The following is a 16,429-nucleotide window of genomic DNA, read 5'->3' on the forward strand; positions in this document are numbered from 1 at the left end:
GGAGAAACATAGAGTAACTGAATAGTAACCTAGAGTAACAAAGAGTTACTGAGGAGGAACATAGAGTCACTGAGGAGGAACCTTGAGTACCTGAGGAGAAACATAGAGTAACTGAATAGTAACCTAGAGTAACAAAGAGTTACTGAGGAGGAACATAGAGAATCATGTTAAAATTGTGTAAGTATCGGGACATAACTTGAGAGAGAAAAACAGTTTAATGAATAACATATTGTTACAATTGAAATACAAATATATTGTTGTTAGTTTGATATAAGTGAGTTGTCGGAACTGATTACCGCCTTAATGTGATTGGTGAAGCCGAGGATTGCACGTTGTCTTACTTATATATATATTATTTGTTGATAAGTGGCTTTCTAGTGTTAACCAGGTGGGCTATTAAAATGTTAACACCTATATATGGTTGTGAATTGATGAGTCCTTTCTTACCAGTCTACTGCACTTTCCGGCACTTCCTGGCGAGGACACGTCATTTCCTGTGACAGGGACGATGGGATGGCGACGCCTATACACAACAGCAGGAGATATGTCGCACTCATGTTTAGTCTGGAAAATTATGACATAAACTAATAACGATTTATCTACTGGTTTTTATGAGTTATCAACAATACGTTAAGGTTTTGTTTGTTTGTAAAAAAAAAAATTGGGGGGGGGTGTCCGTTTAATAATAACATGATTATATCAAAATAAAGGGTAACAACACATTAAGCTATATTACATTTTCAATCATTGTCACTATTATGTTTAAGTCGCTTTTAAAACAGATTTTCAAAAAAAAACAACACATGTTACCTTACATTTCACAGAATTGTAGTTTTTCGAAATTTGAATGTTTTAAATACAATTAATATATAAAAAAAAATAGTAAGCTGCAGGGCTCGAACTCGAACATTGCAATCATACACTTAACTAATGTCGCCATAGAGCAACTATGGCAGCGCAACATCAAAATAAGTGTCCAATTTATGGGCCGTAAAGCATATGATAAACCTCACAGAGGAAGTCACTTTAAGTCAGAAAAAAAAACATTTTGGTTGTTTCATTGTTTATAAAGAGAACACTCTAGTAAACTGTGAGTGGAACTCTTTTTTGCGATTGAAAGGGTTAAGTGGTTATTGATTCTGACAAAAGGTTTAAAAATAATATCGCATTCCTATAAAATAAAAATAAAAATGACGCGGTGATGATGTTACGATATATCTGGCAAAAAGGGTTTGGAAGGTGAAAAGTTTCAATAGACAATCGTATCAGGGGTTTGATATATGGATCCGGGTTTGGTTAAATACATGATACATGTCACGTCGTGTTTATTTGGTATGAAAAGAACGCAAGGGTTGAAGATAGACCTACGTGTTTACCTGAAGCATGGCTAATCGTCACACCTGTTTGCATCCTGTTTATAACAGTATATTGTACTAGTGAAACATTTTAAGATCTAAAGCAAACATGTACAGAAAACGACTTTATGTAATACGTTTGGATATCTAAAGATCTAAAGTATCTAAGGAATCAGAATTGACTACTAGTAGCAATTTGTGTGTCCCGGTATATAATACTACCACTAGACCTAAGTGGTTTGTCATCCTCGATATCCAGGGGTTTTGCTCACTTTCGCTCTCTGCACCCCTGGAATATGTCATAGCAAAATTGAAGGCACGCGGCTAGCTTTTTGATTGGTCGCAGGTAAAAAAAAACCTGACCAATCACCTGTCCTTTGAAGATTACAAAGGAGCGACACTCGACTTCAAAGCCTGTCATTTTTTACCGTTACGCGACCGCGAGATTCTTTTGATGTACATCAAAGTATCGAACTAGTCTTCTTGTCTCATCAACAAGGTGGTGCACACTGAGCCTTCAATTTTGCTATAGCATAGTTCAGGGGTGTAGAGAGCGAAAGTGAACGAAACCACTGGATATCGAGGATGGGTGTTTGTGTACTTGAAGTTAAGATGTCACGCAAAATTTTCAACAAGTCCATATACGAAAAGTTGCTAGTCACAAGCATAACAATCATGTCCAAATTTAACTGTGCGATTCCAATTGTTACAAGAAACATACACCTAGAAATGTGGACTTTGCTCGCATATATTCTCAGCAACTTAAAGCCACTAAGGAACATACCCGGTCCAAAAAACGTAGTTCCTAGATATATAGTCTCTGTGCTTTGTAAACTTCAAAACGAAAGTCTTTGAAATAAAGCTTTACGCAAACCGAAATGGACACATAACGCAGATAAGAAAAAATATTCTACTCTGCTACTTTCTCAAAGACCAAGATTATCTAAATCGACCCTGTGTCACATAAACTGTCGACCTACATAACCATTTCTTTAACACACATTCCGGTGAGTAACACAAACACGTTTAGACTCTCTAGCCTATGTTGTTTTCAGACAAAATTGCAGGCAAAACTGCATTTATCAACTACATGGTACTACGGAATGATATCACACTAACTATGGTATGTACATTATACTTCAATTTTGCAATGACATATTCCAGGGGTGTAGAGAGCGAAAGTGAGCGTAACCCCTGGATATCGAGGATGGGTCGGCATCAGATCCGCGCTATCTAAAGGATGCAGTTACAGTAACGTAGACTGCCTCCCGCACACATACACACACACACGCATTAATTTCACACATGGAAGCACGTCCTCAAATGACATAAGCTGCTTAATGGACGGTAACCCCTTTAGTACCACACCAATCCTTGTATTATGGCGTGGTTATAAAATAAGTAAGGAATCAATATTGAATACGCATGGGGTTTGTTCAGCATATATCCATGTAATGAAATGTAATTTTAGAATATCTCGAATACCAGCCTTCTTTAAAAACGAAAACAAAGCAAAACAACTCAAATACCTTTCGTCCATGAATACTGAAATGATGGACGTCCTAATGAGAAATCTGACAGCATGAATAATCCCTAAGGCAGGAAATATACCTTACAGGGCAGGCCTAGCATACCGACTATACATGCACATTTCTAACTACTAAACTTAGCCCCTGCTAGTGTATTACAACAATACAGAAAGGGACATTGACTAATATTCTTATAGGAGCATTTTAACGATTGTATTCAGGTCAGATATTCAAGTTTAAAACATAATAAAATAAAATAAAATATTTCTATGAATTAAAAAGTATAAAATCAATCCCATTAATTTATAGTCGTTTGATGGGTTCGTATGTTACACATAGTTAATTTTTGTTTCTATAAATATTAAGTTTTTCGTATATGTAAATAAGCATCAGTGTCAACCTTTTGAAAGCATAAATGTTATTATTAATTGATAATGAAAAAAGGTTATGAAAAACACTAGCAATTTTATAAATATATATGTAGTGAAATATGCACTCCGCCCTGTTGGACCTCTGAGAAGGGAGGGTATTTGGGTATGTCGCTTAATACATCACCATCAATATTTGTATGTTACAGAAATAAAAATAATTCCCTTGTGATAATCTCGGTTTAAATACATTATAAATATAAAAAAAGTGAATTGAAATGTTACAGAGATAGAACGCATTAAAGCGATTGTCAATCAAGTCGACATTAATCTTATACATCCGTTGATATCTCTATCTTAACAGAAAACTACTTTCAGTGACACTCGCCGTAATAATGAAATTCATGAATATTTTCTGTACGTAAGTTATTAATAATACGCCTTAACGAAAAGGTGAACGTAGCCGTATTTGTAGCGTTAGCAGTAAAACTTACCTGTCTGGTCTGTCAGCAATGTTTAAGTGTTAAACAAGTGATGCACAAGGTTACATGTACAGACGTCAGGGAGTGATTTCCTGCGCATGCCCGAATCTGGTCACTCCCATCCTGTGACGTCGTCTTTTATTTGGAAATACACCCCTCTTTTAATTTCAGTTTCAAAAATATCATCATTCAGGTCTTTTACATAAAAAAAAAAGTAAAATCAAGTTCGGCCCTTTTGATTTGGTAACACATATATACAAAAAAAATAAAGAACGTTTATAAGTTAGGCTCAACTCTGAGAGAAATATCAGGTAAATACAAGATCATATCATTCATTATAATAATGATAGAATAATTTGAAAATTACAAAAAGGACACGAATAAAAACGAAAGAAAAAACCGATTTAACGCTCGGAATAAGATAAGAACCAGTCTACTAACCGACAGAACACGAAAACAGCGGCAGAATTTGGTTTGGAGACGGATGTATTTTACTCCTGGAATGTCGGTTAAAAACGCTTTAAACAAAAATCTTTACAGAATATAATTATGATGGGGACTATTATGAGTTATGCGCTTTCTCTATAACTTATATTGAGTTTAAATTATGAGTATAATCAGCTGTGAATTTAATTTGTAATTTACATATGAAATGTATTTGAAATGTATAGCAACATTAGTGTCAGACGTTGCGTAACGCTTGTTGGAATCCGTCAACATATTACAGGCTGAATATCATTAATAGGGAGATTTTAGTTGGATTAGTCATCATGAGGGATGCCCTTCCCCTGCCAACAGGCTTAATTTCGCCACCTTCTTTGAAAAGGGGATTTAATAGAATCCCTAACTGCTTTCGTTATGAGTCAGATAAAGTTACATCCTTATAACTAGCAAGCAAGCATCTCGTGACCCTGTCGAGGGATGGCCGTGCAAGAGTGTGACCAGGATGTGGGGAATTTTTCATCTAATCACATCATTGATGTTTTGTTTGGTAAACAACTGCCTAAATGGGTCAGACCGCGACAGGTTGTAGTTCACATAGTCCGAATTATCGTTAATCGACGACAGACCGGTATGAAAAAAGTTGATAAAACGTCAGAATGATTCGGACTATAGTTCACAGCACAAACAACGTGTCATTAAACCTTGGTAGACTAGTTTAGTTAATACTATGTGTTTGAAAATAAAAGTAAAACCAACTTTTTCTCCTGATTCACAGAATAAATCGAATATTTTTTTAACATTTCTCACTCTCGATATTTATTCCACCGTCATACACGCGCATGTGTTGATTATTTCTTACACATACAGGCAGTGAAGTTAACAACAACAACAACAAGACGTGCTGTTAATTGCAGCATGAGCTATACTCATTCATGCATGAATACATATTGTGAACCTATTGTACAGGTTTATGTAGATTGAATATATTTGGAAATCTACATGGTTTTCATATACAAATACTTATATTAGTGAATCCTTGGTATTCTCCAGACGGTAGAACCTTGTCATTTCAAGCAAGAACAAGTAATTTTCAGAAGGTGATAATAATGCATGCAATTAGATTTTGATGGATGTGCAACACATCGAACAGAGAAAAAAGTGAAAGTTACGAAAAATAACTCTTTTATGCACCATGATGGATATAAACAACTAATGGAAAGGGACGGAAGTTAAAGCAGCCAAAACTTCAATCGACCGGCACTGCTGACAGTAATACTGATCTAACTTCCAGGAAAGAACCATAACACTAGTAACATTGCTGTGTCATTTATTACAAGTGTCTATTGGATAAATTCGAACTCCAAGTATGGATAATTGTTCCACAATCAACTTATCAAACATGTTTTACATCAGTCTGTTGGAATTTTCCTTAAGTTTTGTTTTCACTCAGTTTAATTCAAATGTGATAGTTGGACTACGCCTGGATCAAATATAACTTTCTGTGATTTTTGGTTAAGTTTAACTGTTAATTAGGCAATGAATGTTTTAGCAAATGTTGTTATGGTCCTATAACATACATTGCTATTGATGCCTGCCCTGTAGGGCTTTATATTAGTTTGTCAGTAACTGAAATGTGTGTTATATGACCAAAACAATATATGCAAAACTATTCATTGTTTATATTTACATTTTGATAGAATTGTTATGCTTTATTTCGAACAGATGCAGAGCAAATGTAAACATATGTAAATAACATCAAAACGTAAATGGATCCGGATAAACGTACTGAAAGCGAATTATGGATTTTTTCTAAAATTTGTTTGAGTTATTTTTTTTACCTTTATCTGTCCATTATTAGTCCAGTTAATACAATAACGGACCGCTACATGTACGGTTTATAACTTCATTGTAATTTTGCTATATAATATACAATAAGAGCAAAGAATGACGTCACAGCTTTTAATAAAAATAAGCGATTTTCTTGCGCGTGCAAACATTTGTCATATAATGACTATGTCTTCCTTTTACATCAAAGTTTGCCTTTTTATCATTTCTTATTCTTTCTCAAGTGGCCATGTTAAACCTGAACATATCTAGAAAGTATTATTATATATACATACATGTAGTGAGTTTTTGATTAATCGGAAATATACGAGAAACGATGCATCGTGCCCGCTTCCTGAGCGTGACCCTTCATCCCAAGCCAACTGAGCGATGGCTGTTTAAGTCAACAATTTGTACCTACCGATAATTGTGAAACTGAAATCTGAACAAGCTTCAGTTTCAGTCGCCATTTAGTTTCACAATACACCAGACGATAAACAATAATCACTTTCGTCATGCATTTTACAAAAGCTTTACTTCAATAAATCAAAATCAGCAATCTATTGACGCCGCTTGTCAGCGCATGAAATCAACGCTTGGCAGGCTTACAGAAACTCGTTCAGATCATCGTTAAGGTTAGTTTAGCAGACCGTTCTGATTGGTAGTTCGTTAGGTTTTTAGTAGATTTAGAGATTTAATAAAACCGTATATGTTTGTTCAATAAAAATCTTATAAAAGATATATATAAAAAACCAATGCATTCATCCTCATTCAACGAAGGAAGCTAATCTCACGGCTCGCTTGTTTTTGTATATACAAAACAAGGTAGGTTTTTTTGAAAAGGGTGCAAGTGCATTGTCTGTCTGCAGGAAAATAACATATGAGCGAACATGGTATATCGTCCAATCATACATGGTTTCTAACCAATGAAACGTGTCGTTACATTGCAAGCGTAGTAGAATTAGATAATACATTGGCGATACATCAGAAAATTAAGTTGAAGGTGTTTGTTACCAGACCTGATAAGCTCTTCATTCGTAAAAACATCATCGTCGTAGGAAAGCAAAAACAATTCGGCCAGAAGTTGGGCCCAGTTTGTTCCCTTAGGAATGCCTGCAGTGTGCTGACAAATCTTTACTACGAACTCAGCCAAGATATTCTCAAGATTGCATTTTAGTGTAATCTACATGTATTTCATTTTGACATTTATGGGTCTTTTCTTCTCAAAACATGCTCATCAGTGTGTAAAACGATATAAAAATTATATCGCCGTTCGCCTTTCTTGGAAAATAAAACTCTCTTAATTACAGAAAATAGGCGTTCCATTAGTTTGGTATGAGGCATAGTCATGTAAAGAGTGGCAAGTAACTAAGGATAGGATGCTCTAAATTGATCAAAAAGATGTTTTGAATTCTTCAAAATCCACATTCCATTTATTCAACATCTGGAGTATAGAGCGTCACAATGAGAATCTTACCCTTGTTGTAATGTTACTAAGAATATAAAGGTGAGGTTTTCCTTAATTATGAAACAAACCTTGTTCTTTTTGCAGACACATGTTATGTTTCTTCATGTTGGTAAGTATGAATTATGAAAAGTTCCTGTTACTAATAGAAGCCCTGTGACAACTTTGAACTTATCATGCAGATATTTGAGAGTAGTTTGGATTTTGGGGTCAAGAAATAAAGACGTGCGTCCCGTTTCATTTTGCATTTCAAGTAGCTATTTTTTATAATGGACCTGATAAATTTGACCCACTATGGAAAAAGTCTTTTACATAATCCATCAGTATCTTAAAATACTCATTCCAGTAGTTAGAGGGAGTTTCTCAAAGTTTAGGAGTTCTCATTAAAAAAAGTCGTAGCTTTGTATTGTGAATAATATTTAGATTACCAGTCACTCCGTTTCCAGCGGGAAAGAAGAAAGACAAAACGGCACGGGATTGGATGGACAATCGAACCAGCTCATCACCAGTGCTGTCGGTGCTGGAAAGGGCCCTTCATATGGCCTCAGATCAATTATACTATAAGCTAAAAAGTATATGTGGGTACGACTGTGTGTGTTTGTGCAGACATGTGTACATGTATGTATGTATGTATGTATGTATGCAGGCATACTTATCTCTTTACTTTTCCCGCTCCCATTTTCTCCCTCTCTTTTTCCTCATTCAATTATAATGATATACATTGTAGTATGTTTTGTTAGGTTAGCCATCTTATGATGTGCATATATGCTTTATTGAATTGTAAGGAAAGTGCGCTTATAATGTTTTCCAAACTTGTGCCCGAGATTTTGTTTTATTTGGCAACACATATGCTTAAACTAAGAACATGCTGAAGCAGGAGTGATTCTAAGGTAATTCACAAGTATCTGTTGTAAAGTTAGGTCTGTAGTTGTAAAGCTTGAGCGCATTGGGTCAAGAGTTACCGTAAAATATAGTGTGGTACTTTAAAAGAGACCAACACCGTGTTGTATAAAAAGAAGGGAGGAAGACTCTTTACTGGACAAAATACCTTCATACCTTGTGTTTCTGGGTCACTTGCTATAGTCTTTTCATTTTACAGTTACTCATAAACAGAATTTTAAATAATCTATGTGTCTAATGATGACTCATCCTCAGTACACATCAATGAATATCTTAAACAATGCATATACTTCAATGGTTCACGACAAGCAAACATTTCCGTTCCTGCCATTGATTCCGTCCGTTGCTCAGACCAGTCATACAGTCTGGAGTGAGGACATCGAGAAGCAGGCAGGTATGTTTCTTAACGTTACTTATTTTGTAGCGCTCTGTATAATTTCATACCATACGTTGATTCAAAGATATGAGTGAACATAAAAGTTTGTTATGTAACACAGTTTCTTGTAAACAATGAAAGTTATTTGTTTAACCTTAATTATCGTAAAGAAAACAGAAACAATTTCTGTGTAATTTTTTTATGGCCAACTTTAACTTTTTTTGTTTTCTTTGCTTTTGTTTGTTGCTTACTACATATACCTCCCAGGTCTCCCAAACACTTTTCAGCATCCCTAGTTTTCGTAAAATCATTACATGTAGTATTTTAATTGGTCTCATTTGACTAATAACGTATTCCTTACTTATAGACCGATTCATAAATAAACGTTAACTTGAAATAACTAGTTCTGAAAAAAATGATAACATGTGTTGATACACTTTCATGCCAAGGGGTGAAGGACAGAAAAAAAAAACATCCGATGGGTTTTCAAAGTGGACCTGATTAATCGTGAGAGGGGGATTTTCCTATCCTACACTCCTGGGAATGAAAGAGTAGTTTCCTCTCATTCCAATCACCAGAATATGTTCAGAAACCACCACAAGAAGCGTTGCAATAGTTATCCCATTGTTACGTCGAACACGTGAAAGGGGGTGTAAGAATCGCTCATGCCTAAGGGTGTAGGATAGGGAAATTCCTCTCAAGAGGTTTTCAAATTGGATTAACACCGAGGCTGGCCCATTGAAAACTGTTTTAACGCTTTAAAAAAATAAAAAATATCCATGTTGTGCCAGAAATCTTGATTTCCTTACTATAATATAACTCGGTATGTGATATAATTGAAAGGACTACGACAAGGGTGCTCATTTTGTCTGTGTGTCTATTATAAATTTAATAATGGACTAATATATTTAATAATATAGATATAAAATACTACTATACTCTCATTTTAGCCATATCAATATTTGCATGGACCTGAATAAACACTGGGACACGATATGTTTTAATATTCTGTGTACACGTGCCATAAATACCTATAAAACAAATGAATCAAAAATATATTCTAATATTATTTCATACATTTATGAACCGGACGAAACGACAAATGTTCCCCTTTTTGGTTTGTTTAATGATGCCGTAATCCCATCAATTTTATTAAGTTTACTGTAATAATTATGGTATGAAACATTTCTGCCACTTTGTTGAATTAAATGTGTTTGTTTTACACCGTTTTAAATAGTTGCAAGCAGAATCATTTTTTTCTTCTTCATACAAAGATGAGGCGTTTGCACTTACCATTTTGTATGTGAAAATTAAAAACAAAACCACTGTGACAATAACGAAAAAATGTGTATGAATTTGATTGTTTGTGCTTTATTCCCTTTTAACAGCTAGAACCATTTAGGGCATGCCGTGTTTTGGTGGTGGATTAGATTTGGTTTTATTTTGTTTAACGTCCTATCAACGGCTAAGGTAAATTAAGGAGGTGATGTGTGTTGTGTATGTGTGCTTGCGTGTGTGTGTGCAGGAGGTATGGTATGTTGGTGTATTTGTCTCCTTGTGAAAGCGTGGATCTGTTGCCGACTTTACAGTGCTATCACACTGTAATACCATGATGAAGGTACCCAGCACATCATAACGACCTGGCACATTATACTGACAACGGGTGAACCAGCTGTTGCCATTCCCCTAAATGCCGAACGTTAAGCAGTGAATAGTAACTACCATTGTTAAGGACTTTGGAATGTCCAGGTCTGGGGACAGAACCCATTGCCTTCACCACCTGGGGGAACGCTCAACATTAAATCTCAAAGTGAGGTGTTGCCAAGCGAGGCGCTAGGAAATAAAAGTTAGTTAGATGCCGAGAGAAATGTAAAGACCTAAATATTGCAATGGGTGCCACAGATTTATTTTCGTCGCTTTCATGTCCCCAATAAGAGGGCAGAAAGCAAATCTCCAGTTCTGCATAGGGTTCCCACATTAGTCGCCTCTTAGATACATACAGCGGGTAATAGCAGGTATATTCTTTTCTCGATCCCCGACCTGCAGGGTTGAAGTTGAGGAACAAAGTATTTTGGGTCTACTATTGCATTAACTTGTTTATACAATAAACTCTTTAGTACAATAAATTTTACAAGAACTGCTCGTTTCCGTAACATCTGGCCATGTGAGAGTAAAAAAAGGATGACACGGAAGTTTGTGATGTTGTTCCGTTTCCATCCGAACCAGGGGAAACAGGAATAGTTCTGCCAACCTGACTAGCACGTATATCAGTCAGTGAGAGGACGTAGATCGTCATCAGAGTAATAATGTATAGGATACATATAAGGGCAGAAGCAGCTGGGTCTACATACATTTGTATAAATAGGATCGGTGTCAGTGTGTACATGTGGTCAATGTTATAACTGGCGTTATCAACTTATAGACTGAGAGACATTAGTGAGTTAACGCATTGCATTTCATAAATGTTACATGCTTCGGATATTTATATTTATATAATGTGTTTTATTTAATTCAATTTTTGCAATTCTACAGTTAGCATCAGGTTTGTAAGATCAACTTGGTTGCAGCGCCATCTGTAAGGGCGATAACTCATTGTTGTTTCTCAATACATGTTCCTTTTTATTTTTATTTGTCCTGCTTATTCTGAACTGAGAAACACATACATTAAGCAATATTAATACTGACACCTCAGTGTGTATAAGCTAATCGAATCGTTTTCATATAAAAGCGCTAAAATAGTAAGTCGGTTTGGTAGTTATTTACGTTGTGCTACCGTCAAAAGAAAACAAAATCTCTCGTGTAGTGGTATTGCTGAAGTATGTACTCAATATTGTACGGTAATGAATGATAGTAATGAATTTTTTCTCCCCACCTTACATATTGCAATATGTTTCTTGTTTTATGTATACATTTTTCTTATCTGCTGAATTTCATTCGGAAATTAAAAAAAAACTTGAAATTTTGAATTGGGTCCATAATTAGGACTGTAAGTTGATATATGATTGTCCGAGGAGATCGTGATACACAAACACAATAGCTAATGGCACCAACTTGTTCATCTGTTTTCAGTATAGTGTGATCAGGCGGAATGCTCTGCTGGGTGCTTCGTTTGACAAAGTATTTCAGTGAAAAAGCATTATAAAGTAGGAATCAGATTAGCGCTACCATAAGGAGGCAAATACACCAACATACCCCGTATCCGGCACACATACACGCATGCACGCATACACAACACAAATGGAGACACGTCCTTAAATTACCCTAGCTGTTGGTAGAACGTTAAAACCTATAAAATCAATGTTTGTCAACTAAAACATTTAAATCGTCAATCCAGCCTGCAAGTATATTTTCTTGAACATGTTTACTTACAATCTATAACAAACTCGAAATTTTCAGACTCCTAGTCCCATCCAATCTGCATGGGTTTCCTGGATCTGTCCCGTTTCCTGGATCTGTCCCAATCATCGGAATTTGGAATAGCTATGCATCATTGAATTTCGAACAAATAGTTGCTGAACACCTCGCCTACGAGACTTCTGTTTCATCGCACTTTGCTTCTAAGTCTGCACCCTAAGCTGGATAACTCCATTATATGAGAAATACAAGCTACATTGAAAAACGCCTGAAATGCAAACAACGAACCTCTCAATTCCTTTTTGTTAATTGTACCTTCGAAAGCACAAATACCAGACGAAAGTCAAAAACGTTTTAGAATACACACAATGACACCGATGTTATTTTGTGCTATCGTGCGTCTGAACGTACATCTGTTTACTCGGATGACGAAAGGTATCTGTACTTCATGCATGTGTTATATAACACGCAGGCCATGTTATACTATAAACGCTACTCTCTATTATGTCAACACAATAACTCACATGATTGGCTATGGGAGAACTCCTGACTTGTAATTTTGACTTAACGCCGTGCAAACAATGTATAGGACGTCACATCAGAGCGACAGCATGTACGTGACGTCATATGCAAATCAGATACCTGAAACGAAACTCCACGACTCCTTACAATTGCTTATCTCCTATCGAGGTCTATATAACTCTCTTTATTGAATTTAAAATATCACGCAGACTCTCATTAAACCTCGTTCCTTTTTGAAATTTGAAAATAAATAACTGGAGTTAGACACGTGTGATAAACCACCGTTACCGTTCAGATGATAATATTCATCCTTTTCGTAGTTTTGTTTTGAGTTTGGTACACATAGCAACCAGATCAGTAAAATGTATTATAGTACAAAGTTTTAAGCTCGACCTGTTAGCATTTTCAACTTTAGATATTTGCATTACTTCGGAAACCCTATAACACTTTCTTGTACATTTTCAATATAAATTTTGCCAATTCTTTATTCAATACCAATGGCATGTTTTATCACCACGCATCACAGTTAGGTTTCGTTGAGCTAACGATATCTGTGTAATATATAATACAAACTTATATTTCAGTTCGATCCTTGTGTGTGATAGCTGAATGGCGACGATGAGGATAGCTGTGTTGGTTCTATGTGTGGTGCTAGCACTTCCTACAAACCTAGCACAGACAATCAACTGTATTCCGCTGGAAATTGACGCTTCCTTATTGAACTGGTGAGTCAGGTTACGTGCATGTCATAAACATCATTTACCGATTCAATAAGCCTGAAGGAGTTTTCATTTCATTTAGCTAAAAAAAACCTGAAAGAAATAGAAAGATTTTAAAAGCATTATGCAAATTAAACATTCTTATGCAAATGGAGAGATATACCTTTGTTGAGATATTACGTCAAATTTTTGAACGTTGACCTCGTCTTTATCTGTTTGTGATTGCTTGTGACGTCGCGTAATGGAGAGCAGTATAACAAAACATACCGGTACCATTGTTAACACATGTCTGTATTGATAATACCTGTAGTCAAGCACCTACTCGATCAATTCACACACATTCCAATAAAATAACATATTTCCCCAAACCATGCCAAGTTGATAAGATTCCGGATTTCGAATTTGAAGCAACTCCATTCTTTGACCTAGGCTTTAGTTTCCTCTTACACAGGACGTTAATAGTACAGGTATTTTTTTCCTTATTATTTCTTTATAGAGATAATACGAGGGCCATTCAATACATTTTGTCTCTGGTGTCAAGAATCAAATGTATTTTGTTTGATATCCTCCTTACCAGAAACGCACTTTCGGAATCGCACTATCTATGATGTAAACGCTGTGCGGTAGTCTCCCCTTGTTATACTGGCTATATAATGGAAGATTGCACTAAACAGATCACTCCTAGCAAAGGGGGGATCCATCGGGCACAACGTTTTACCTGCACTTGGTCAAAATGGGATGTGTACTGCCTTCTGCCTTGCCAACCATATGCGTTATCTCAGAAACAGCATAACGACCATTATCCTTAATTATTGCTTTCACACTAGCAATACTCTTCTTTGATGCTCAATAACTGCCCTTCCTGACCGTGTTACCTTTGATGTCAAATTTGTTCATCCACCTGAAACAGTTCTCAATGTGACGGCAGATGCTTCTTTTATGCTGCACAACTCTGCATGCATGTATTATGCGGTATCTCATTCTGGAAAGTACTGTGCTTTGATATAAAGAGTGTATTTCAGATTTAGTCTCAACCTTCATTTAAGCATCGAAAAGTCTTGTCGGATGATATCGAAACTGTGCATGTGCATTGCTAATTGAATACTTTTGCGGTCTGCCAAGGCGATAAACTATTTGTTGCCCGTTCGTGCGCAAGCTGTGTGTAACAGAATTCATTGAGTGACCCCCCCCCCCCCCCCCCCCCCCCCCCCNGTGCATATGTATATTGCTGATATTCAGACAAAATAATGATAATAAAAAAACAAACATTTTTTTTTATAAAACGCAAACATTTATTATAATTGCGTCTAGGGTGGTCGGCTGTATGCGCAGTGTATAATGCACTCCCCGTCTACAAAGGTAGCCGGGGTGTGGTTCCTAGACCGGACGAGAAAAGGTACGGGGTCACCTGCCCTACCATATGAGACTTCTCCGAGTACTCCGGGTTCCTCCCACATAGATTATGTATACATATTGATTGTCGTTTCAGTTCCTCTATAGACTCGGTGTATCTGAGTTGTGCCTGCAATGTCTACAAGGCGTCCATTGTGGAGATCATGGTAAGATATATGTTTGAGAACACCATCGTTATAAACTTGGATTTCTTGTGAAACTCTTCAAATTAAATTACTTTAAATTGACATCAAATCGAGAAAAAAAATCCCTTAAAACAAAGTTTGGAATCAGTGAAAATTTTCTCTTTCATCAGTATTTCATGTAAACCAGACAACATTCACTGAGATACGAGGTTTCAGTCTTCCCGGGGACTGATATTCTACCAGCAGATTCAACCACCTGGTGACGTGAAAATATTTACTAGGAATATGATGAAGAAAAATCACATATCCAAAGATTAATATGTCGATGCAGAACGTAAAAAATGTAATTATTTGCTAGACCATATGGACATTTTGTCCACTTAGGGCTAACCAGCGATACAAAAGGTTAAAAGAATGAAGATCCAGATCTAAAGTGTTCCACAAAGTATGTCAAATACCATCCTCGATACTCCAGGGGTTACGTTCACTTTCTCTCTCAGCACCCCTTGGATATGTCATAGTAAACTTGAAAGTACACGGCTAGCTATTTGATTGGTGGCAGGTAAAAAAACAAAACCAGAGCATTCGCTAGGCTGAAACCTGTCCTTTGAAGATTACAGAAGAGTGAAACCCAACTTCAAAGCCAGTCAATTTTACCGTTACGCGACCGTTAGATTCTCTTGAGGTAACCCAAATGATCAGACTAGTATTGTCGTCTCATCTTCAAGTTGGTGCACTCTCACCCTTCGATTTCTTTAGGACATATGTTAGGAGTGCAGAGAGTGAAAGTGAGCATAACCTCTGGGGTATCGAGGATGACCGAATACGCCATAAGAGAAAGGTGTATGTAAAACCCTTTACAACGTTACAAATGACAAATTTAGGATATAAGTTGTAATTTTCTCTTACACTAATATTTCATAGTTACCTTGCCAGAATACATTCAAGCTAAAAGGCTATAGCTTACCTCAGGGACTATATTATTAAGAATATAATTTGCTTTATACATTTAGGAAAGCATATAGAATTAAAAAAAGAGAGAGAAAAAAGCTAGTCGAATGTTTAAACGTAATAAGTAGTTATCAAGAGATTTGGTAATCTGTTCAGCAAGGTCCAGAAGGTGTATTTTCTATTTTCAATGCATACCTGACATTAATATGTAATTTTGATCGGTAAAATGAATATATTATATGAAGTAACGATATTCAAAACTCCTAATTTCTAATTTTTGCTCAATATACTTATATTTTGGTCAGGTTATGAGTTTATATCTCCAGTTGAGCGCACGTAAATTGAATAGATGGCAAATGCTAAATTTACTTGTTCACTACTGGTGTTGAGGCCTGTGCATTGAATATTTCGAAATCAGATATATTCGTGGGGCCCAAAATTCGTGGTTTTTCGACAAACACCATTCCATGGGAACATCACTTCGTGGATTACGAATAACCACTAAAACGGAGAAAGGCTTTATATCAAACTTGTAATTACTTCGTGGACCTAATAATTCTTGGAGTAAGATTAGAAACGAAATCAACGAAGTTAAAAACATC

The 16,429-nt window shown here is 36.1% G+C and overlaps 1 protein-coding gene across 2 annotated transcripts in view; it reads right to left on the reverse strand.

The window, feature by feature from the left end:
- Positions 1-3,851, reverse strand: part of LOC110442353 — a 23,252-nt gene extending 19,401 nt beyond the window's left edge. The window contains exons 1-2 of one of the 2 annotated variants that reach the window (XM_021485912.1): positions 3,747-3,851; positions 448-564 (exon numbers count right to left, since the gene is read on the reverse strand). In XM_021485912.1, coding sequence (XP_021341587.1) covers positions 448-557 — 110 coding nt within the window. In that variant the 5' untranslated portion in view covers positions 558-564; positions 3,747-3,851. Of the gene's footprint in view, positions 1-447; positions 565-2,884; positions 2,911-3,746 lie in introns of those variants that run through there. The other variant, XM_021485911.1, reaches the window with a different exon arrangement.
- Between the last annotated feature and the right edge of the window lie 12,578 nt (positions 3,852-16,429).

The sequence above is a fragment of the Mizuhopecten yessoensis genome, unplaced genomic scaffold (assembly GCF_002113885.1).
Source record: "Mizuhopecten yessoensis strain PY_sf001 unplaced genomic scaffold, ASM211388v2 scaffold716253, whole genome shotgun sequence".
NCBI lineage: Eukaryota > Metazoa > Mollusca > Bivalvia > Pectinida > Pectinidae > Mizuhopecten > Mizuhopecten yessoensis.